This window comes from Chenopodium album, chromosome 10 (genome assembly GCF_948465745.1).
Source record: "Chenopodium album chromosome 10, dcCheAlbu1.1, whole genome shotgun sequence".
NCBI classification, from domain to species: Eukaryota; Viridiplantae; Streptophyta; class Magnoliopsida; order Caryophyllales; family Amaranthaceae; genus Chenopodium; species Chenopodium album.
This window is the reverse complement of record NC_137843.1, coordinates 35606446-35632228: the sequence shown is the minus strand read 5'-3', so window position 1 is coordinate 35632228 and position 25783 is coordinate 35606446. Positions and strand designations below refer to the sequence as shown.

Here is a 25783-nt window from a genome sequence, read left to right as displayed (position 1 = left end):
AAAAGAAAACAGAGGAATTATTAGATATAGAATCCGTGCACAAAATATTCACATTAAAATATACCCCTTTAAACTTGACATCATCCGTTATACCAGAAAACCATACTACAATCTAACAAGATACACACCGTGAGACAAAAAGATGCCCAAAGCTCTTTTAGTCAAACAAAATATTGAATACATTCTCGTGATTTGTATTGAGTTACTATACTATGCCAATATCTCAAGACGATTGTGTAAAAATACATGAATGAAATGATCATATTTTGATAAATAATACCAAGAAACCTCCTCCAGCCCTTTCAACTTCTTCATGTCCTGCTGCCTCTTGCAGCTTAACTCGCTAACAAACAAATTTCTGCAGGCTCACAAGCTAATGCTAATATTTTACACATGAATATTAGTCAAATGCCTACACAATTTGAGCAAACCCTCAGTGGATAGGCTGGCATAGACATGCCCACTGCCCACCGGTTACTTAAGAGTTCAATGCCATGAATAGGTTCTGCCTTCGAGCATGCTCCGGGATGAGGCGGTTTACCATATCAGGTGGGATGCCTGAGAGTTCTGAGAGTAAAACGAGATACATGTTATATGTGATGGCAAAGAAAATATAAAATAAAAAAACCAGAGCTAAACCAGATTTGGCCCATTCCTGACAAATAAAATTTATAACTATCCATGTTCCAAAGTTAATTATACAATGGTTATCTCAAGACTGCAATATTTCTTTTCGAAATGCAACATGCATAGAACAAAATAAAAATTAAAAATAAAAAAAAAAATATATTTATTATAACTCTGAGAAAACGACGAATTTTTTTTGGAGCAATGGTCAAGGAGAGATCATAAAGACAGACTATAGTCCTAGCAGCGTACTAAATGTTTGGTATCTTCAGTCTATATCATAATGGCTCATTACTCATTTGTGGTTTAGATAGGTGGATAAAAAAAAATAGTGTGTTTTTGTATACATATAAGAAAGAGAGGGGTTTTAACTTCACACATAAATAAGAAAGAGTGGGATTTTAACTTCAAAAAGGGCCAAAATTCTCAAAAAAGAATATTAACATTGGAAAATTTGTCAATACTACCTAAAAAAAGGACCCTTTGTGGGCTTTGTTAATTACTACCCCTATAACTGATAAATTTGAATGACTACTACTGAATGTAATTTTCCGAGTACTTAAGGCTATAGTGACAACATTTGTTAGTGAAAATGTAATTTAAGGCTTTTTTTTTAAGGAAATGTAATTTTAATCCTTATTTATTTAGTTAAACAATGAAATAAAAGAGGAAAAAAAAAGGAAAAATTGCTTTAAACAAGTGTTGGAAGTTCCAAAGAAAAACGCTTAAAAACATGATTCCCAAATAGTTTAAGATTTCAGCCCCACTGTCCCAGACTTTTTGTTCAGAACAAGTTTTTAAAAGCTAAACCATTTCAACAATTTTTTCCTAAAAGCAGCCAAATAAAAACTCCACTAATATTTAAATCTCAATCCAGCTCGCATTGACAATAAAATCGTACCTTGTGGCTTGAAATTGAACAGAGGAGGAAGAGGGCGACCGTTAGGAAGTCGTGTATTTGGATCCCTCAACTCATCAAAGAACGAGTGAATGCAAGCTTCCAACTGCAGAATATTTATACTGGATATATAAAGTTGGCATTACAGAATCCTCTATCAATTCTACCAAGAGTTATATGGAAGATAGAAGAAAGCAAAATAATGACAAGCATAAAAAAAAAAAATAGCAGCCAACTTACAGCAGTGCATCTCAAATTTGGAGAGTACTGAAAGAACCTACAAATTAAATCTACTGCTTCAGGAGGCAGACGTTTCTGAAAGACCTGAGAAAATACACAACAGTTACAAAAGTAAATAAACTCAAAGTTATTAGGTTTAAATAGCAAAACAAAATGGTTATAATAAAAATGAAAAATGAATTTTCAGACCTAATTTTCCAGGGAAAAATATCCTATCTAACGAGCTTAAGCACCCATAGTGCTTTCATGTATAATAGGTTGAATGATAGATTTAGTGACCCTTTTCCAGGCATCACCTTAAAAAAAAATAAATAAATAAAAAAATACACTACCTCAGGTGTAAACACGGTCTAAGCTCTCTTCTGGTAAGACTTCGAGCTGAATATTCTAAGTTCATTTAACAGCTACGTCAGCTATGAGACTTCTTTTGGGAAAAGAGTCTTATATTCTAATAATATTAAGGTCATAGGCCCTCTTTATATTTCTATATATCCAAGAAATATTAATGGTATAAAATCTCTGTCAACAAAAACCTATGCAATTCTAAAACACAGAATATCAAAACAGAACAAACCTGTACAAAAGTGTAACTCCAATATACCAAGTATGTTTTTAAAGCCAAAATCTAAGCTTCCTATATCCAATATACAAAATGTATCCCTTTAGACGGAAGTAGCAATCTTGAATAAAATGACTGCTAAGAGAAAGGTAGATCTCTTCCCCAAAACAAAAATCAGTAATCTGTCAGCCTTATATCATATAGTTTGACCACAAACATATTTAGAGCTAAGCAAAACAGAAAATCAATTGTTTCTTAAAATAACATTCAACCATGGCTTGAATGACCCTCCAACTGGATCTCACTGTGTGCTACACGTGAAGATTAAAAAATTAAGTAAGTCTGCAAGGATTCTTATCAACTGATAATTCTAAAGCAAAAGAATCCGTTGTCCTGCAATCAATTTCCAACTGACAAGAAATCCTGTAATGTCATGATTCTGATATACAAAGAAGAGCATTTCATTTACATTCCAGGTGGAAGAAGCTTAAGATGACTCCTAATGGTCATGCAAATGATATGCTTATCACAACAGGTGATTCAGTGGCTGTATCTAAAAAGAATCTTGATACCTCTGGATTCAAAGAAAACTAAATGGTAAATTTTCTTTTGCAAGAGTGTGAAGGGTGACAGGGAGGTTGCTGAATTCCTAGGCTACAAAGTACTCATCCTATAACGTATTTGGGAAATTTTGTTTAAAACTACCTAAAGATGGGTCATTTGTGAACAACTACCCGTTTTTTTTTCATTTGTTAAGAACTACCCAGAAGTTAAGAAAAGTATGGGTAGCACTACCCATGAACGTTTTCATCCAAAAAAACGTTAATGGAGCCCACTTTTTCACTTTTCCCACTTAATTAACTCCCCTTATTACCTTCTCTCTCCTCCTTAACTTCCCTATCTGTAGGTAGTTCTAGACAAAAATGGATATTTGAGAGTTCTTTATGTCCAAAGAGATAAGAAGATGGTAATCATCCCAGACAATGGAAATTAATCAAGCCCGAAACCAGTTCAACTCTGACTCCATCCATTAGTCCATGAAAAGAAAAAATCTAACCCAACTAATTAATTATTTAAATCAGAATGAGAATCATATTAAAATAGTCTGCCCCTCAAAAAAAAAGAAAATAATTAAAATAGTCTGAACAAATTTTGGAGAAAAAACTTCAGCTCCAACCCAGCCTGACTAAGATTCCTACTGCTACATCACCAACACAAAAACCAAAAAAAAAATAAAAAATAAAAAAAAATAAAAAAATAAAAAAAAAATACATAAATATATATATATACACACACACACACATAAGATAATACTATCACTATGAGTTTATTAAGTTTTCCATTTCTAAAACAGTAAAACAAGTACATCATTGTTTATTAAAGTTTTATTTTCATATTTTATAAATAATTTGTACGAACATAACTAAAGCTACACCTGATGAAAAGAAGAATAAATCAAATCTAAACTCAATGAAGAGAAATTTAATTATGAGTTCGGGCTAATAAAATTTAATTGTTTTTAAATTTGTTCCGGATCAAATAAGTAACAAGGCAAATAGAATCGTCAGCAGCTAGATTCCTTTGCAGAGGTTATGCTTACCTTGACTTGGAAAAGGGTCTAGGGTCATCATATTTAAGCGTCAGATACAATGTTCTAATTTATAATAGGACAATACCACTATATTAAATTTGGATGTGTACATCAATAACGAAATATGCATAGGCAATGAATTTTCAATAAGACATCATTTCAATCAAGAAAGGTAAGTGAGTGCACTGCTAAAATTGCATGAGCATTATTTTATTAAAATATTACTATCATTATTTTACAAAACAAATGTCAATCTTAAACTATATTAAACCTCTAGTTCTGAACATATCACAACCAATCCACCTTGAGTTGAGAGACATTGTACTCTCTCACTCTCTCCCTCCAGAATACTCAAAGCATTCCTAGACATCCTAGAAAATAAAATTTCCAAAAGTTTTATTTCTTGTGAACAAGGCAATGCATATATAACTGTGAGCCCGTGAGCTTTCACAAGACACAAAAAGAAGAGCAAGATATAAGAAACAACATAAGACAAAAATCTTCTATAAATAATGTAAATCCCACAACGGTTTTCATTGTGACTGTATTTTTCAATTCTCAGGCTACTGTTTAAGGAAAATGAGTATCTGACTTAAATGGATTGGCTTGACAAAATTTGTCTTCATCAATATTTTTCTTTAATTTTGGTAATCGTATGAAGTTTGTTAATAGCATGAAATTATAAGAAATTCAGATGTTTCTGTTTGTCGATAGGTGACAAAAGCAATATTAGGACATATTGCCAATGCTTGCCCCAAAAGAAAACCCGCATCATAAGAGCAACATATCCACCAATGGGAACTAAAAGATAGAGACAATCGACACTATTTAGTCATACCTTGTGCCATGGATGAGGTTTTATCTGTGGAAACTTGAATTCAGTGTAATTGGGATTCATGCATTTTATCTCTTCTCTAGTTGGTGTTCCAAGAACCTACAATAAGACAGTGTTACGCATCCTGATAAAGATAAGGTTGATTATTGAATACAAGACAGGATTATGCTAGGAATTAACCTGCCTTGCAAGCTAATTTCCAGAAAATCAGTAAGATAAACAGAAAAAAAATGGTTGATAGTCTGTATTGATGATCGACTGAAAATAATCAATACACCTTCCTTTTCGAGAGGAAAGGGCTCTCCACTAAGCAAAGCTTAACAAAATTCTTAGCATGATTATTACAACAGAAAATCCCTCCCTTAAATAAGATTAGCAAGCTAAACCCAAAACTAAAGATTCTTCTCTCTCTATAACAACTTTTCCTAACAGAATTATAAGAGGAAAAGACTCTTCTGCCCTTGCATTGCTAACTGATTCCACTCCCCTTGCCCTGCTTCTTCCTTGCGTATGTAACCAATATTGGAGGTCTGGGATGATCTCTAGCAATACCCCCCCCCCCAACAAGCTTCACCTTGTCCTCAAGGTGGAACTCCGGAAACCTAGCATTAATGTCATCAAAGGGTTCCCAAGTGGCCTCAGAGTCTGGAAGATGCTGCCACTTAATGAGTACCTCGACCAAGGTGAGATTACCTTGCTGGCTGTTCCTGATTCCAAGAACATAGTCAGGCTGCACCTCAAGCACCATGTCAGAAGTTAGCTGGGCAGGTAAAGGAGAAGGGGTATGGCCTTGCCCTACAGACTTTTTGAGCTGGGAACAATGAAAAACAGGATGAATCCTTGACCCCTCTGGCAGCAACAGGTGATATGCCACTTCCCCAACTCTTTTGACCACAGGATATGGCCCATAATACCTCGGAGATAACTTCTGAGATGACCTCTGTCCCACAGATTGCTGGCGATAAGGCTGAAGTTTCAAAAACACCAAATCACCCACTTCAAAGTGTCCCATTCTCCTGCTCTTGTTCTCATAATGACGCATATACTCCTGGGCTCTAACTAAATGAAACTTCAAGTCATCCAACACGGCATCCCTCTCCAACAATTGATCCTCCACCGAAGCAACTGAAGTGTTGCCAGGAGAGTAACGAACAAGACGAGGAGGGTCGCGGCCATACAACACCTTGAAGGGAGTGCAATTGATCGCTGTGTGGAACGACGTATTATAACAATATTCTGCCCATGGAATCCATGTGGACCAAGAACGAGGCTTGCCATTTATGAAACAACGGAGATATGATTCCACACCCTTATTGACCACTTCCGTCTGTCCATCTGATTGCGGATGATAAGCCGTACTTCTAGCCAACTGAGAACCTTGAGAACCTTGAAGCCTGAAGAGCTCATTCCAAAAAATGCTGAGGAACACTTTATCTCTATCCGAGACAATGGTAGATGGTACACCATGTAAACGAACCACCTCCCGAACAAAAACTTGCGCAACCATTGGGGCAGTAAAAGGGTGTTTCAGAAGAATGAAGTGTCCATATTTCGAAAGTCTGTCAACCACTACCAATATGGTGTCCCAACCGGAAGACTTTGGAAGGCCTTCGATGAAGTCCATGGAAATGTCCTCCCACACCTTGTCGGGAATGGGAAGAGGTTGCAAAAGTCCCATAGGGCTGACTGTAGAAGCCTTATTTTGCTGACAAGATAAACAAGCTTGAACATAACGGGAAACATCTTTCCTCATACCCATCCAATACCATTCTGCTGACAGCCTTTGGTAAGTCTTAAAATCCCCTGCGTGACCCCCAAGAGGAGAGTCATGATACTCTCGGAGTAAGGCAGAAGTGAGAGTTGAAACCTTGGGAATTACCACCCGACCTTTGTACTTAAGGACCTCATTTTCCAGAGTAAACCATTTAGGAACCTTTTCTCCCTTTCTGATGCTGTTGGACAGTTTACAGATCAGGGGATCCCTCTGAATATGAAGCTGAAATGTAGCCCACGGTATCCCACCAGAAGAGACCAAGTTGGCACAGGAAATGGTCGGGACCATCTCCCGGGATAAAGCATCAGCAACCACGTTACTAGACCCAGGGTTATATTGAATGTCAAAGGTGTATCCCAAGAGCTTCCCGACCCACTTTTGATAAGCTTGACCCACCTCACGTTGTTCTAACAAAAACTTCAAACTTTTCTGATCGATACGCACTATGAAATGCCTACCTAACAAGTAATGGCGCCATTTTTCTACCGCAAACACAATAGCCATTAGCTCTTTTTCATAAATTGGTTTACCCCAAGCACGACTTCCCAGCAGCTTGCTGTAGTAGGCAATTGGGTGCCCAAACTGAAGGAGCACCGCTCCAACTCCCTGGCCACACGCATCCGTTTCCAAGATGAAGGGCTGAGAGAAATCTGGCATTGCAAGGATAGGAGCTTTAGTCATAGCCTCCTTGAGCGTCTCAAAAGCACGTGTGGCAGCCTCACTCCAACCAAAGCTATCCTTCTTTAACTCCTCAGTGAAAGGGTGAGCAATTTGAGCAAAATTTTTGATGAATTTTCGATAGTAACCTGTCAGCCCTAAGAATCCTCGAAGCTCTTTTAGATTTCTTGGTTGAGGCCAAGCTATCATAGCCTGCACTTTGCTTTGGTCTACTTCTACCCCCTGGCCTGAGATGATGTGACCCAAATAGGCCACACGTTCCTGCCCAAATTCGCATTTTTTCTGGTTGGCGTATAATTGATGGGTTTGCAGCACCTTCAACACTTCTGCCAAATGTCTCACATGCTCCTCATAGGACCTACTATACACCAGCACATCATCGAAGAAAACCAGCACAAACTTGCGAAGAAAAGGCTTGAAAACAGTGTTCATTAAAGACTGAAAAGTAGCAGGGGCATTCGTTAACCCGAAAGGCATTACCAAAAATTCGTAATGTCCCTCGTGGGTACGGAATGCTGTTTTATGCACATCATTCTCCCGGACACGAATCTGGTGGTATCCGGATTTCAAGTCTAACTTCGAAAAAACACAAGCACCAAACAATTCGTCCAATAGTTCATCAATAACAGGAATAGGAAATTTATCAGGAACAGTACATTTATTTAGGGCTCTGTAATCAACACAGAAACGCCATGAACCATCTCGCTTCTTAACCAACAACACAGGACTAGAGTAAGGGCTGGAAGAAGGTTGGATAATACCTGCGGTTAGCATGTCCTGAACTAAGCGTTCGATCTCATCCTTTTGGCTCTGAGGAATATCTATAAGGACGGACACTCACTGGATCAGTGCCTTCCTTCAACACAATTGAATGCTCAATAATGCGCCGTGGTGGCAGCCCCACCGGCATGTCAAACACACCCCTGTAATCCTCCAAGAGCTGCTGTAAGAACAGAGGGACTATACCAGAAGCGCTACCTTCCTGTTCCTCACCTACCAGGTGGTTTAATTCCACCAAGTACCCTTGTTTTTCCTTCTGGAGCGATTTGATCATTGCTTTAAGTGAGACCCCCGTACGCCCAAGTGACTGATCACCCTGGAGAGTAACTGATGTGTCACCTAACTGGAATTTCATCATTTGAGTCTTCCAGTTTGTTGCAATCGTACCCAATTTTTCGAGCCATTGGATACCTAGGATTAAATCAGAGTTTCCTAGAGGTAGGATGAGAAAATCTTCTACTATGGTGACCCCCTGCAATTCCAACATCACCCCCTTACAGATTCCTTCCCCTTGCACCACCTCACCGGTGCCAAGGGTCACCGCAAAATTTTTAGAATCCGAGGGCTGTATACCCAACTTCTGAGAGGAAGAGGTGGAGATGAAGTTATGTGTTGCGCCAGGATCGATCATCACCACCACGGTTTGGCCATTCACCGTTCCAGCCATTCTCATTGTCTTCGGGTTAGTAAGCCCCATCACAGAGCTGAAAGAAACACCCGGAACGATGGTGTCTAAAGAGGTCAGCACTGGTTCTACAGGAATTTGTGTTTCAACCGCCGCCAGATCCCCGGCTTCATGGTTTCCGGCAGCATCCAGTCATCTTCCTCATCGACGGTCAACAGAACACTCAACCCGCGCCGCTGACAACGGTGGTTGAGGTTCCACTTTTCGTCGCACCGAAAACATAACCCCTGTTCGCGCTTCTGTTGGAGTTCAGATTCCGATAGCCGCCTTATTTCTCCGGTGGGTCTGTAGGTGAGTCTGGTAGTGTTTGGCTGGGTGGAGGAAGAATTTGGGTGAGGTAGGTTCGTGTTTGAGGTTTGGGAAATCTGGGTTTGGGTGGAAGGATGGAAACGTGTTGTGGGATATGGGGTCTTCCAAGTGGGCAGATGTCCAGTTGACAGATCCATGGCATGGTCTAGAGAAATCGGGTCTAGGATCCGAACCCATTAATATACTGACCTTTTGCGATCTCTTCAGGCAAAAATTCAATCGGAGCAAGCAACTCAATGAAGCGACGCTGATAGTCAGCCACCGTACCCGTCTGCTCGTGAGCAAGCCAATGCTTGTGGAGTGTGCCAGAGGGGGTGGTGCGAAATTTTCTGAGAACCAACTTCTTCAGCGCTTCCCAGGATATCAAGGGGTGGCGCCTGTGCTCCCACTGAAACCAGAGCAAGGCGTCGCCCTCCAGAGCGACGATCGCCGCTTCCAACTTGTCCTCCGGCGATAAACGGTAGAAATGGAAGAACCTCTCCGCGCGAAGAATCCACCCATCTGGGTTTGTGCCGTCAAACAGGGGAAGATCGAGTTTCCTCAATCTCCAATTCGACTGTCCTCCATACTCACCACCCTCATTCGCCACCAGAGGAGGATTTGTCCCGGCGAAAGGATTATCCCACAAAAAAGAAATGCACAAAAGATAATAATAAAGTGGATAGGAAGATGATTAGGACTCCTCTTAAAACGAAATGTAACGAAATTGCATGTGTTACATGTTGTACATCATCCACAAGATAAACCAAGGAAATCCTCTAGAGGATAGCACCAAAGAGAAGCAACAATGCAAGTGTGCTGAACACATGCAGATTACCTAGAAATATTCAAACGTCTATTTCTCAAGTTAAACAGAATGATCTGCAAATGCAAACCAATATAGATTGTGCACACAACATCCCTAAAGTCTATAGTCCCAAACATAAAATTCCAAGGAAATTATAGAAAGCACCCATCTATGTTACTCGAACTCTTCATTTTACCTCAAGTACTCGTGTTGGACCCTAACACTCGGACATGGGTATGACACTTGGATACTTCATTTTAGTTCAAAATTATTAAATTTTTTTCAAAAAATAGCCGAGTCGGACACGTACCCGTGTCGGACATGGGTACCGGAGTAACATAGCATCTAACAGCACAAAATATAATGCTCAATATTTTGAAAAGCCAAAGCACATCAAGCACACATCAACAAAGCAACACTTTGTAATCTGAGCCTCTATACAACAATAGTACACATACTAAATACTAAAAGCTTCGGAAAATTTGTCAGAAACTTTTAAGAGAACCATTATGCGAAAAATATATTTATAATTTATTAGCAAACAAAGATGACCAACTTACTATGTTTTGCTAGATGAAAGCTCGACATACTTTTCCGGTGTTGGACTCGCATTTTCCGGCACTGCTTATTTTTCCCTCCTCTCCCTCACCACCGCCACTATTCTCTTTCCTCCCAACACCACCACCAATGTTTTCTCTCCTCCCACCACCATTGTCCTCTGTTCTCCCACCACCGCCACCACTACTCTCTCTCCTTTCTTCCACCACCGCCACCACTATTTCTCCTCTCCACCCGTCAACTTTGTGCCCTCTCCTTTATTCCACCACCGCCATCACTATTTCTCCTTTCTGCCACCACCGCCACCACTATTCTCTTTCCTTTCTTCCACCACCACCACTTTGATGCTGCTCATCATCAAGGATAATCTACCATGAGAACTACAACCACCACCATGAATTAAACGACGTCACACGCTAATGATGGAAACCAACCCTAATATAGTCGAATTTGGTCGGAAAGATTTTGGATCTGAATTCAACCACTATATGGTGAAATAATTAAACGAAGAGGAGAGAAAAATTGAAGCAAGGCAAGAGATGGGAAGACAAACGGCGGTGAGAGAAACTAGGTATATAGGGGAGTGAGGATGTACAATAGTGTTAGGTCAGTTTATTATGAGAAAAGAGAGAAAATTGAAGGCAGGAGATAAGAAATTGTGGTGGTCATGTTGGGAGGAGAGCGAACAATGGTGGTGTTGGTGATGTGGATCTTTCAAGACTCACAAAGATCGCAAGCTATAATAATTTTGGATTTACGAATTTAGCAAAATTAAAAAATTTACACGAAAATTAAAGGGTTAGTACTCTCATTCTCACAGGAATAGAGGGTTTCTTCCTACTTGCAACTAGAAGATTGTCACAAGTCACAACAAGTGTTTTTTTGTTATGCAACCATATTCATAGGGTGAAAAATCCTAAAAAAAAACTCAAAGGATTCGTTATGCACAACAAGTAATGAGAGAAAGGATTCATTCTCAAAACAAAATTCACACAGTCAAAAACTTTATTGGTATGCACCCATATTTATGGGGTGAAAAATCCTACAAAGATAAGATAGAAAACTATTAATCATAATCCTAAGATAAGACAGAAAACTAGGAATCCTAATCATAACTCATCTCCTAATCATACTTGTAACCAACAACTAATTCTATCCTGAATTAGAAAAATAAATATCCTAACAACCAAAACCCTAAACATAGAAAAAAACTTTTCTAGTGAAAGGTACAAACCCATAGGTAAAAATCCTAATAATTAATTAATAACTAAACAATAGTGCAGGTTATCAATAAACTCCAAGAATCTTCAAGATTTACAAGAAAATTGCAAAATTCTTCACAAATATTCCAAGAATCTTCGAGAAAACTTACATTGGAGGAGAGTTAAAATTGTTGGCGGTGAAGGAGGAAGAGAAAAATAAAGTTAATGTCGGAAAACGTGAGTCAATACCAGAAAAGCACTTCATAACTTCAAGATTTCATCTTGCTAAAAAAAGTAAGAGCGTGTCCGTCATTATTTTTTTGTTTGCAGTTTTCTTTATTATTTAAAACAAAAACCAAAAAAAAAGGAAACTAGAAAAAGTTGTTTCCCCTTTTCTATTGTCAGTTTACAAAATTATCATGATTATAATAAGTTTGACCAAGTTTCTACTCATTATATGACCCATATCATATAGTTTAAAAAAAAAAAAAAAAAAAAAAAAAAAAAAAAAGAAAACTATGACAATACCGAACAGACCCAAGTTAGATATTTTTGTTTGCAAAAGAATTTTAGGAGCTTTTTTTTTCCGCAAGATGGTGCTTTTAAAAGGCTTTTCGACAAATTTTCCAAACCTGTAAATCAAAAAATTGTGCAACCCTTCATATGTAAACCCCAACACCCCCCCCCCCCCCACACCCACCCACTCTGTCAAGTAAAAATATATCTGTCTCCATCTAAGTAAACCCATACAAAGTTTTTACCCAATTTTGAAAACTCAATGACGATGATATACCCTCGTACTTAACTAAACCAAATGGCACTTTCATTAAGGAGGAAAGAAGATAATAAGATATAATAAAGTAAAAAGAAATATAGGGGAAAGGGGGGAGGGTGGGGAAGAATTTACACCTAATCATTAACAAAGTACCAGTGGACAAATTTTCACAATATACCCTTGATATACAATTTAATCCACAATTCACAAACCTTTGAATACAAACTTCTGGTTCTTTTATTGCCCAATGGGTACCGAGAATAGCATTTTGATCTACTAACTTTCTCTTGGCAAGTTTAAGATGAGTAACTCTAAATTAAAATATATCATGAAAAATAAATAAATAAACAAATAAAAAGAAATTCACTAGGAAAACAAAAGAGTGTTCTATGAATTAGATTTTACGTAAAGGACATCTCACGAAAATTAAAACAATAGGAGTACCTTAATAATTTTTTCAAGGTGCATCGGTCATCGGTAATCCGTAGAAAATCAAGAAAATATAGAGAGAATTCCATCCCATGGAGTTTCACGGATAGCCTTTCGCCCACTTCATATCTTATTGTTTTATCAAGCCACTTGGTGATGATAAGACAAATAAGAGGGAAGAAAGTAAAGGAGGAAAATTTATGGTATTCTTTACTATTTAGACTATAATAGGGAAACATATTCCTCGAAAAATGAGAATAAAAGTTCCCCACCTAATTCCTCGGTAATTTTTTAATCCCTTGAATAACTTCCTCTTCTGATTTCTCTTCATACCTCCATACCTATCTCACATTACTCTCTACTCATTAGCTCTACATTCTCTTTCTCCTATGTATCTTTCCTTCCCTTCTCAAATCTCCTTGGTTATTCTCCTTTCTCTCTCCTCCACCAGGAAAAAAAAGTGCATCCTCATTGGTTTATAATTTGAAGATCTATAGAATTCAATGAGGAAGTTGTCAAAATAATTAGTTTTTGGCGGTGGCTCAAGGAAGGTGATGGTGGTTTTTGGTGGTGCCGTCAATGGTGGCGGTTCCATGTAAATATGATATCTGATGAAATCAATTACTCCAAAAAAACATTACCCTCACACCTCAGCTTAGAATACCCCTTTTAAAATCTCACCTCTTAAATCAGTTCCGTGACAATAGTTCACCTCTTAATTTATACCTTTTGTAACACTAATTCCAGGCATAATGAATGAAATTGCTATAAGATGAAATCAAAGACCTGGATACATATGCAGGTATCTAGCATGAACCTCGTCTTGATCCCTCAATGTCATAAAGAATTAGGCAAAAAATGAAAATTATAAGTTGTCCATACAAAAATATATACTATGTATATACTTCCTTCGCTCCCCTAATATTGCAACAATTACTATTTTAGAAAGTTTTACAAACATTGCAACATTACAATATATGCACATGTATTCTCCTCTCTCTCTCTCTCTCTCTCTCTCTCTCTCTCTCTCTCTCTCTAATGGTCCCCATTTATATTTATCTCTCCTCACCTTAAATTTCGTGTCTTCCCCCTTGTTGCAATATTAGGGGAATGGAGGAAGTATATTCTAGGTATACATCACAATGACAAGAATAAAGTCTCTCTCGTCTTCATATCAAGAACTAAGTCCCACTCACAATATGATCGAAGCCTCCTTTTTCTCCAACCAAAACTTAGTTGATTTTTCAATGGCCAAGATTAGACAGGGATGGAACAATAGTATGTTAATGCTAGCTATTCAGCACAGCTGTACACCAGCAGCTTTGAGCTATTTTTATTTAGTTCCCTTAAGTGGATTCATAAATAGCTCTATCTACTAAGTACTTCCCTCTGTTGCCCAAATAGAGTTTGTAGAAATGTCCAGAGTTTTTTTGCTTTATGGGCATTAGCACCTCCACAATTCTAATCCATGATGCACTTTTGGTTACAAGGGATGCAAATTCATTATATATATATATATATATATATATATATATATATATATATATATATATATATATATATATATTAAAAAAAAAAATATATATATATATATATATAGCATGATAGATATTCTTACCTTGATGATCTCCACTAATTGATCAACCCCACTCTCTCCAGGGAATAATGGCTGTTAAAAATATTCATTTAGGGTTAAAGGATGTACATCACGAAGCATATAGCACTCAACATTTTCTAATGAAAATCAACCACCTGCCCAAGAAGTAATTCTGCCATAACACATCCTGTAGACCATATATCTATTGCAGTGGTATACTCAGTAGCCCCAAAAATGAGTTCTGGGGCACGGTAGTATCTTGAGCATATATATGAAACATTGGGTTCTCCTTTAACCTAACACAATGAACAAGCAAAAAAAAAAAAAAAAGAAAACATTAGGGCACAAGAGAACAGACAAAAGAAAACAACAAAATTGATAAAGTATCTCAAAATGGACATATAAGTCTTATTATTATCCAGCCAATTAAAAACATACCAATACTTTCGCACTTCCAAAATCACATAGTTTTAGCTGGTGTGTATGCGGATTTACCTAGCACCACAACAAAATATTTCAGTACAATTGTGCAAGATAATTATGTCACCAGATAGTACAACCAATGATTTATATGGGATCAATATTATTTCACAAATTCTAAGCATTTAAACTAATGTGCTCTCCCTTCTCTGTCATGTTAATTTCAGAAATAAAGAGGGCTAAGTAATAGTGTAGAGTGTAGTACCTTAAGCGACGAAGAGTTCAATGCAATTATTAAACTCATATTAGTATAATCAACAAATATAAATTAGTTGCTATTTGCTACAACTTCCACCCTTTACCCAAACCTTGAAGTACGAAAATATATTTAAGCTGCCTTGGGTTTGATATAAATGTTGAAAAAGTTTTATAGAAAAAGGGGAATAATAATTTGATTGACAATGTGAGCTACCTTAGTAAAAAGGCTACAAAGTATCATGTAATTGCCACCAAAGTTCTTATTCCGTTTTTAACTTGGCAACTTGAAAACCCAAAAATTTTATATCCCTTATTTCCTTATATTTCAACCAAAATTTCTCATCAAAACATTTAGATATTACTGGTCCATTTTCCTTGGACAACAATATAGGGTTGGGATCCGGTGAGAAGTGTGCTTAATGTAGAGGCGTGAGAAGTTGATGTACATTTGGGTTTCAATGTAGATATATCAAGCATCCACTGCGGGTACAATAAACATACATTGTAGGTACATTATGCATGCCTTGGAAAAGAAAATGAAAGCAAACCAATATCTCTAAATAGCCAACATCCCATTGTGTATAAGCTCAAAGGAATTCTTGCAAATAAACATCCAACATCATTCAAATTATACTACTTTTTACAGGTACAATAAGGATCAAATATAAATACATTAAGGAAACATTATAGAAACATCAAATGTAAGGTAGAATTACATCAAGTAGATGTCATCTAACAAGGATAAAGTGTATAAAAAAATGAAATTCCTTAATACCAATAGATCATATAATTTGGACTAATTCACCAATAGGAGAGAAATATTGAAGGTTATTTTAGATCTGCTAGTCAGACAAACAAAGCTCAAATTATCTTCAATAAACCAATAACACCAGCACCATAGTATTAGTGGTTTCGTTATGAAAATACAAACAATAATAAGATCTGAAAGCAAGATACCGAAAGTAGAACATATACAAAGGAGGAAATCTAAGATTATATTCTGCTAAATTGATCTATTTTCAGTCGTCGTTGTTGGAGCTTCGATGGAGAAGACAATGGAGAGTGGATTACGATTTGAATTGAGAGGGAGAATGAAAATCATAAGCTAGAGAGAGAAAGTATGTTATATAAAACCTATTACACACATGTTCTAAATTTTAAATCTGATGTTATAAATTTTTATTCACGTGTTCTAAATCTTAAATGAGTAAAATAAAATGTTCTAAACTATTACTCACATGTTCTAAATCTTTAATGAGTTATATGTTATATCATATGTTCTAAATTACTTTCAAATGTTCTAAATTACTTTCAAATGTTCTAAATTTTAAATAGGTTGTTCTAAATTTCTTTGTGTTCTAAGAATTTTAACCATAAGTTCTATATTAAATCATATGTTCTTAATTTTTACTCGTATGTTCCAAATATGTCACATGTAAATTTGAGATCAGTTCTCATATAAAGTACGTGTTCTCACATAGTGAATATTCTCACTGGATCCCTCCCTGTGACAAAATCTTGCATTATAATACGCAGTATTTTCCACCATATCATAATAATCATCTAACCTTTAAATTTGAAGGGCCAAACATAGTAGCAAACAAACATCTTATTTTGCCTAATGTCAGTACTTATGTTTCCATTTATGCTACATTAAACAACACATTTAAGATATTAGCGGGAAAAAAAAATAATAATATCTTAGTACCACGGTTTTCCAGATTCTATACATTTCTATAATGTAAGTGATTTACATAATTAGGGATCTAATTATATTGCCAAAATCAGAAAACAAACTGCAAGTATTGCAAGCCCATTGCAATAGTTCTCTTAGGTAATACAACTAAAACGATACTATAAATTTACAGCACAATCTGAGACACAAAATTCACATAGCTTTTGAAAACTTGGAAAGGACAGGAAATTAATGTCAAATCAATCTGATACAAATCAAAGTTTTCGGCACATACCAAGAGTAACACAAGGCTTTTTAATTGTAATCATTCCAATTACAATACCATCAAGATTGAAGTCCACAATGCTCAAATCTTACCAGTAGATTCTGAGGCTTAATATCCCGATGGCATATTCCGATGCAGTTGTGTAAATATGCCAGTGCCCTGCAGATCTGCATAGGCAGAAAATTAACCACAAAGAAGTGAGTGAAGTTATAAAGAAAGAGGGGAGACGAGGAACCAGTATCAGCTACTTCATACTTAATATGATTACACATAACAGACCATAAGCATTTTCTGTAAATGTCTCCTCAAGATGCTTAGTAAAATTCCTACACACCCACCCCTTCATTTTCATAGAAGCCCTTACTGCTTAAGCCCAAAGGACGCTATGTTAAAAATCCTAATAAATCCACCATGATTAACCCAAAAGCTGAACTGAAACTGCAATACAGCTGATGTCATAAACTAGAGAATTTTTTATTCCAATATTATTTAAAAAAAAAAAAAAAAATAGATAAATTAAAAGGTACTAGGGATTCTTAACCAAACAGGATGACAATAGTTGGCAACTTAGGAACTAAATTTAAAATACCAATGGTACTAAAATAGATAAAAAAAATCTATATATATATATATATTATTTTAATTAGGGTGTGTTCTAGTCACCTGCAATAATTTGTACTAATTTGAACTGAACTAAATTCCCCTAAATTGGTTTGAAATTATAAACTTATTTGAACGTGGGTAGCTCTTATTAACCCTTATGTATAACCTTTATTTTACTTGAGCTTATTAAACACCTTATTTGAATTGATTTGATTTAAAATAAGCAGAAGTATGGCAAACCAAATAGAGCCTTAATGATAATGAAAAAGAAATGCACACAAGAGCAGCCAAACACAACTCCAAAATAAGTAAAATAAATGGCCATAGCTGAACCTCTCTTACATAAAACAAAGCCCCAATTATGTGAGCCCAATTTTCCATGAAACTCAACAAGTTTAAAGAACCAACTAATATAAGACAATAGGTCACATTAGTGTTGAGTGTTTCCATATTAAACGATAAAACTGCCACAATTTGTATCAGAAAATCCTAAAACTCAAATTAATTTAAATAGACAGCAATTTGAGCAATAAATATTAGTACCGTAGCTTGATACAAGACCTCTGAGGACAACTCTCAAACAGAGGAATCCTACACCTAGCAGGCATTTTATGAAGGAGATCTCAGGAAACAGAAGAATGCACCAATCATGTGCAAGCCAAGGAAAAAGCATAACAACTACACGGAAAGTACTTCAATCTTCAAATTGTACACCTCCATGTTTAACCAAACATCTGACCCTATACACAGCATCCTATATCAGTCAGGATTCAACAGCATCTAAGATATTCTCAGTGTTGATTTGGAAAGAAATTTGTCAGAGAAAAACTTATTACTTTCGACATTTTATCCACAAATGTTTTTTCATTTCAAGTAATTAATTATGATTAACATTCATGTAACCAAGTTATATATCTAATCATAGAAAAAGAGATGAGACCATTACAATCAATCAATCAATTGAAGCCTTAATCCCGTAAGTGGGGTCGGCTATATTCCATAGTCATCCACAAAAATCTTCCTCTTCCATCCCTTACGATCAAATACCTCATTCATATCCTTCCTAACTCTTTCCAACTAAGTTATTTTCGGTCTCCCTCTACCTAGTTTAAGCTCTCCATGATCCCACTCTTCGTACTGGTGCACCTTGGGGTCTCCGTCTTACATGCATGAACCAACATAGGCAATTTTCGCTTAGTTTGTCTGCAATGCCTGCAACACCCACTTTCCTACGAATAACATCATTTTTTATACTATCTCGTAAAGTGTTCTCGCACATCCATCTTAACATGCGCATTTCTGTAACCTTCATCTTCTTAATGTGCTCTTTCTTAGAAGCCTAACATTTTATACCATAACATTGGTCTAACATAGATAGTTTTCTCATGTAAAGGAGCGGTTCTCACAATAGTATTCCCTTAAACACATACTTCTATGAAAATAGATCTAAACTTTAGAACATGTGAGCAAAATCTTTGAAAATATGAGTGAAAATTTTAAACATATGATTTAAATTAAGAACACATGATTCAATTTAGTAAATATGAGTACAATTTAGAACATCTAATTTAAGATTTAGACCAAGTTAGTAAAAATTTAGAAAACCTAGTTCATAATTAAAAATATCTATTTTAAGATTTAAAACACGTGACTAAAAATAAAGAATAGCTGATTTAAAATTTTAAACATATGGTTTAAATTTAGAGCATGTGAATAAAATATACGAGTAAAGTTTTAGAACATATATATTAAAACCAAGAATATATTATTAGAAATATTTGAACACAATTTATAATTTTGAAAAATACAAGTTCAAATTTGAAACTAATTTAAGATTTAGAACACGAGAGATTATGAGAGATTATAAATGTGGATCAAAACTATGAGAGATTATAAACGATCTTAAATTCTAACAAAAAATATTCAACTGAGCTTCAGAATATGGGTTTCAAATCTGAAGTAAAGAGACCTAAAAGGACTAAGAGAAAAAGAACGTGACTACTAAATTACGCTAAAAAATCTTACCCAATCTTTACATCAATTACTTGTAGAATGAACACAATAGATTATTTCAAACCTCAACGGTGATTAAGGTCACATAGTTACAAGCTAAATATAGTAAAATTGCCTTGGATGTAAGGCTGCAAAAAGCTAACACGACCCGAAAACCCGACACGAACCTGGCCTAAAAATAGCGGATAGAAATTTTTTACCCGAAAACTTAAATTGGCCAACAAGAACCCGACCTGACAAATAAACGAGTTAGGTTAAGGTAGAATATCTAACCCAAAAATGACCCACTTTACCCAAAATATTAAGTGGGTCATATAGGGGGCTGAAATTAAAAAAAAAAATATATATATATATATATATATATATATATATATATATATATATATATATATATATATATATATATATATATATATATATATATATATATATATATAAAACAAATCAAAAACTTTAAAAGTTTAGTAAACCTTTAGGATTTGTAAACAAGAGGATTATGCCGCTTGGGATGGGAATTTGAGATTGGACCTAAGCCCACATCTTTTACCTTATCATAAAATCAATCCAAACCCTAGCCCTAATTTCATTCTTCACTTCCTCCTCTCTTTTCTTTAACAGCACTCTCTCTCTCTAGCACCACCTCACTGGTTCTTTCTCTCTCCAAAAACCCCCTTTTAGGTTCTCTTCAATTCTTTTGTTCAGTTTGTAAATTATGTTTTTAGTGGCCGATTATAGTTTAGTCTCTCCCCTCTTACAAGGATATATTGTATTGTGATTACATAGGGTGATGCATGTACGAGATTTGAATAAAAAGCTTTCAAGTCCAAGCTCTCTTATGCACTTCATATTTTCAAGCAAAAAAATTAAAGAATTTACTAGTTATATGTTGTAATACTTCGTATTAGTTTGGGAATATTTAATTCTGTTTTGCGAATTCTTTTTATTATTCTATATTACCAAATCTATTAAATTGTTTTCCTAAAAAAAAAAAAAAAAAAAAAAAAAAAAAAAAAAAAAAAAAAAAAATTGTTACCTACCAAAAAATAATTAAAAATCAGGTTAAATCATGTCAAATTCGGGTTTAGGACCTGAAAATATGGTCAAGATTGTCAACCCGAAAAAGTTAAATGAATCGGGTTGGGGGATTGCTTACCCGAAATTAGGTGACTGAACACAAACCCGACCCAACCTGATTTGTTTGCCAGCCCTACTTAGATGTGGCTTTTCAGAAATTAGCTCCCTTTTCTATCTAAACCATGCTCAAAAAGTTCCTAACATTTACTTTTTACACCAAAATTAAAGCAATTTGAAAGAGAGTGTTGATGTCGTGAGTGGGTGAATGAAAAAAGTGGAAAAAGTAAGAGAGAGAGAGAGAGCCAAAACAGGATAGGTTTAAGTAAAAAGGTGGATGTAACTATGACACAATGACCTAAAAGTTGTAAGTGTGTAGCTATAGTCGGGTTATAATATCATATAGTAAAAGGGGTTTGCCAAAAGTGAAATAAAAATAAACTGTTAAAAACTATCTAAAATGGGTGAAGAAGGAAAGAGGTTAGAACCTTACCTTTTTTGTTCTCTTTTAAGTAGTCGACTGAAAGTTTTCTAATATCATTTCAGCATGCAATTAATAAAGTCTTAGAGTTTTAATAATTTCAATTGAAAAACTTACAAGACTTACATAAGGGGCCACAAAAGAGATGGGGGAGATAACATGAATATACTTTATAGCAAATACCTGATAGGTATAGAGTTTGACATATATTAGAGGCATCTTCTGGTGCATTCTGTTGTATCCCCTTGCAATGCGATTGACAGTTTCAGGAACATATTCAAGAACGAGATTGAGGTATACCTCCTCCTTATCTGTTGTTGAAAAGAAACAATGCTTGAGAGCTACAATATTAGGATGATCTAACATCTGCATGATCTGTAACTCTCGGTTTTTGTAGCGTTTGTCCTGTAACACCTTCTTGATGGCTACAATCTCCCCAGTCTCCCTACACTTTGCCTACATAAAGAATTTTAATTTACAAGACAAAATCCAATACAGCCTAAGAAATACAAGAAAACACAGAGTAACCATGGATACACTCACCTGGTATACAACACCAAAGGAACCGGTTCCAACCACGTGCTCTGCAATATAATTGATGGTCTGTCCAAGGAAATCAAATAATCTTGGTAAGATCTTAAAGATCATCTCACTCAAGCAACAACCTGAAAATTTTATGCATAAAATTCATCCAACCTGTCTAGGTTGACCATTACGACCGCCAATCATTGTCCTGATAACATGCCCTGCTTCTGCACCAACACCATCAATAACATCTGGTTCACTATCCTGCTGAATGATCCAATTTTGAAATATTATATCAGTCATTTATGGCATTTGTACATTAAAGGCCAATTCCATAGAGACAGACAGTTTTGCACCTAATAGAATTGCTCAAGTTTACAATCTAAGCTTATTTAGTATGATCGTACATAACATCTCTAAGGGTGTGCTCATACGCAACCCTGCGCATAAACAATCCACTAAATTGAATGTCTTATCTTATCAGATATAAAGGAATTAAATATATGATGCAAATTTAGCTTTCATGTTTCTTAAGAAGACTTTTCTGGTTTTCTATGAATGAAGGTTAATAATATTGGCAATTTGGCACACTATTTTACAGTATTAATTTCATATGATGCTTGGACTTGGATACAGTTGTCAAACTTAGGTGTAGATCCATGTTTCAGACATGGAAATTTTTTATCTTAAAGATACTGGTACATGGGTGATGAGGGTGCAAATTGAAGACTGAGGACCAGCACACTGACCATTTATATAAGTTCTTCTATAATTATAAATCAGTCCTGTTCTATATACAGTTTCTTTATTTTTTTCAAGGATATGGTAATTTGCTTGCTTCAACCTATAAGAAACAAGTAGATAAAAAATGTATAAAAGACAAATTATGGGCAAAATGAAAATGGATGAAATTTTTATGGAAAAGGGACTTATGCTTTGACCAGTCAAACCCTCTTTACTATGAAGTAAAAACCCCTCTCATGCTATAATGTATTTTGGAAAACACAGTAGAGATGCAGAATTACAGCTATCATCCACCAAAGGCCAGCCACATCTATCCAATGGACAAAAGTATTTAATGTTCCATTTCATTTAGATGTTTATAAAGGCACGATTTTCCCACCTAGAATCAATCAATGTAAACAAAAGATCTAGTAGCTGTTGACGATTATTAATTTCAGATGAAGTAATAAAATATTCATTTATAGATTTCTAAACAGAACGTGAGAAGCCGTTTCTGTTTTGTCCTTACCAAATCCGGCCAAAGTCTCATATACCTATCCACAGCATGTATCTACCAACGCAGAAATGAAAGGGGTGATTGGTGAGCCAAATCTTTATAAGAATTTTCTGTTTAATAATGGATCCTAGCCAAAAAGTTCTATATAGCCCTACCGTTTTCTAATAACGTTTGTTTTGACACCCTATGTTATGATCATTCCTTTTCAGAACTAAATTAACATGGAAATGGAGTTTTACCATGCACCTATTTTTTTAATGGATACCGACAATTGAAAATTAAAATTTGAGCAAACAAGACTCAGGTCTTTTTTTTTCCTGTGACCAGGAATTTATCCTTTTTCACGCTGTTATGGAGAAGACAAGTGTGCTTATGTGGCATGCCAACATAATTGATTAATTTATTTAATTTTTTATCATTTAATGGATACTACAATGCATTCATACATGATTTATAAGTTTGAAAGATAAATGGTTTTCATTGGCAGCCCTCTCTTCATATAATGACACCAATTACTATGAGCGATTACAATATGTCTGTAATGAATGGTACGGTAGTTGCCTGTAATGTATGGTTAGAAATGTAGGTTCATCAACTTGTTATTGTAAGAGAAATAATTTGCTAAACTGCAATTCTAGTTACCTGAACCATTTTTCAGAACATCAACAGAGATGCCACACATATGTAATAAAGCATAATAATACATGGAGCGACACTGATCCCCCTTCCACCCCTTCTCTTACACATGTGCTACAGCCCACATTATTGGATTCCATAACAATACAGAAAATACTATAAATACAAAACCCTGATAGTACATGCCATAGATAAGAAGTGAAGATTGAAGATTGTTTGATTTCTCCACTAACAAGACAAAGGCATACTTGCATCAACAGAAAAGATTTATGTTACAATGAAGTATTGTTAATGGGTTGAACAAGTTTTTCCCATAAACAAGTCGGGTAACCTTAACTTTCCACACACGATAGAAGGACAAGATATGATCACACATTTGGCCTAGACATGAAGGGAGAGGGTTCTCAAAAAATACACGCTATGATCAAACATAGAAAGGGGAAACGAACAAAAAAAAAAAAAAAAAAAAAAAAAACAATGCTTACTCCGATGACCAATCCAATACTCATCACCCCTCTTATCGACAAAATGAATTACTAAGAGACGAACAAAATTTTACGATTGGCTTCAAAAAAAAAAAAAAAAAAAAAAAAAAAAAAAAAAATTTTACACTTTTTCAAGCTCTAAACAACGTGTGTGTTCATTATAATATGATAATCTAACAATTATACAAATCATAAAAGTTGATTATAAACGAAAAATAAACACATGGATTAAAATTAGAATCTTACTCTATCATCATCACGGTTTGATCGGTCTCCTCCAAGTCTTAATTCAAGCATCTCTTTCCCCAACCAATCCACAGAACTAGATGAGCCATTTTGGCCATTAGATGCCATTGAACTGCCAGGCCCTCCATTCCCTATACTGGCAGAGGACATTTCAGCACCTATTAATCCCAATTTCCCTACTGTTCACCCAATTGCCCATGACTTTCTTCCATCAAACCTTGCTTGCCTTCACGTTCAACACCAAATTCTTCACAAATCCACAAAAATTTATATCAACAACTTCAAAATTAAATACATATCAGTGTAAGATTAATCAATCAAACTATCAGAATTGCGGAAAATCATGTATCGAAGGACTCAGGTCAATTTTGATCTCAAATTTAAAAAAAAAAAATGAGACCTAATTAGCGCAACAACAAAAGGCAAACAATGAAAATAAAATTCTCAAGAAAAACGATAAAAATTGAAGTAGATCGTTACCAATCAAAATATGATGAGTGATTCTGAAGATGATCTTGATAAACAAACACAAAACTATGGCTGGCTTTCACAATTCCTTGTGATGGGGACTGTCACTCTTTCTCTCTCCTCTGCTTTTATCGTCCAAGTTCTTCAAATAGTTAGCTGTTAAAAGAAAAACTAACTTTTTAATTTATGGATATTTTTTTTTTTTAGGTGGGGGAAGAAGGATGTTCAATCAATCAGACAGGCAAATCTAATATATATATATATATATATATATATATATATATATATATATATATATATATATATATATATATATATATATATATATATAGTGGAGTTTTTTCCCAAATTTTTAGAGATTCATATAGGATTTAAATTTTTCAGCGCGTCGAGTAGGATAATAAATTTTAGTGGTAGTCAATCAAATACGAGATTATTAATTTCTTTTAGAATTAAATAATTTAAATGATACGTAAGCAAAATTGGCGAATGAGATTTTCCAGTTTAAATTAATTAAAATAAAATATTATCTTTTAATATCAGGAATTTTATCTAAATATATAACAAATTTTATATATATATATATATATATATATATATATATATATATATAAATTATTTTAAAAAATTCAAATAAACCGTGCATTGCACGGACTTCATCTAGTAAGATGATTCTATGGTGATCAAAGAAAGTTTGATCTCCATAAGGCAAAAGTGGGCCCAATGAGATGTCACCCTCATAGCCACAAAAAAAAAAAAAAAAAATTCCCTCCTTCATTTTTTATTTTTCCGAAATTCATTTATATAATTTTCAAAAATATTGAAAATCAATTTCAAATTAGATTTTCTTATTTACATTTATCAGAAAATAAAATAATTAGAAACTTAAAAAAATTAATTAGATTTTAAGATTATTGATGCTAATTACTCTCTCTTTTAGGGTTTACTTAATCCCTTTCTCTCTTTTTTCTCCCGGTCATCTTCGGCGTCCGGCGACGGCGAAAACCGCTTTAAATCATCGCGAATCGATTTCTTGAAACGGATAGCCCTTG

At 35.1% G+C, this 25783-nt stretch overlaps 1 protein-coding gene across 3 annotated transcripts; it reads right to left on the bottom strand.

The window, feature by feature from the left end:
- LOC145562412 (shaggy-related protein kinase kappa-like) lies at nucleotides 1-24944 on the bottom strand. 3 transcript variants are annotated; one of them, XM_081622683.1, is made up of 13 exons: nucleotides 24744-24943; nucleotides 24264-24510; nucleotides 21828-21920; nucleotides 21675-21734; nucleotides 21315-21587; nucleotides 17056-17130; nucleotides 14763-14819; nucleotides 14480-14620; nucleotides 14346-14396; nucleotides 4754-4849; nucleotides 1766-1849; nucleotides 1529-1631; nucleotides 1-567 (listed from the first exon to the last, which is right to left on the bottom strand). In XM_081622683.1, exons 2-13 carry the CDS (start codon nucleotides 24411-24413, stop codon nucleotides 479-481), a joined length of 1272 nt encoding a protein of 423 aa, XP_081478809.1. In that variant the 5' UTR covers nucleotides 24414-24510; nucleotides 24744-24943; the 3' UTR covers nucleotides 1-478. The 3 variants fall into 3 exon arrangements, with proteins under 3 accessions (XP_081478809.1, XP_081478808.1, XP_081478810.1); XM_081622682.1 differs by having other exon boundaries at nucleotides 21828-21923; nucleotides 24744-24942; XM_081622684.1 differs by lacking the exon at nucleotides 4754-4849 and having other exon boundaries at nucleotides 21828-21923; nucleotides 24744-24944.
- Nucleotides 24945-25783: the final 839 nt, after the last annotated feature.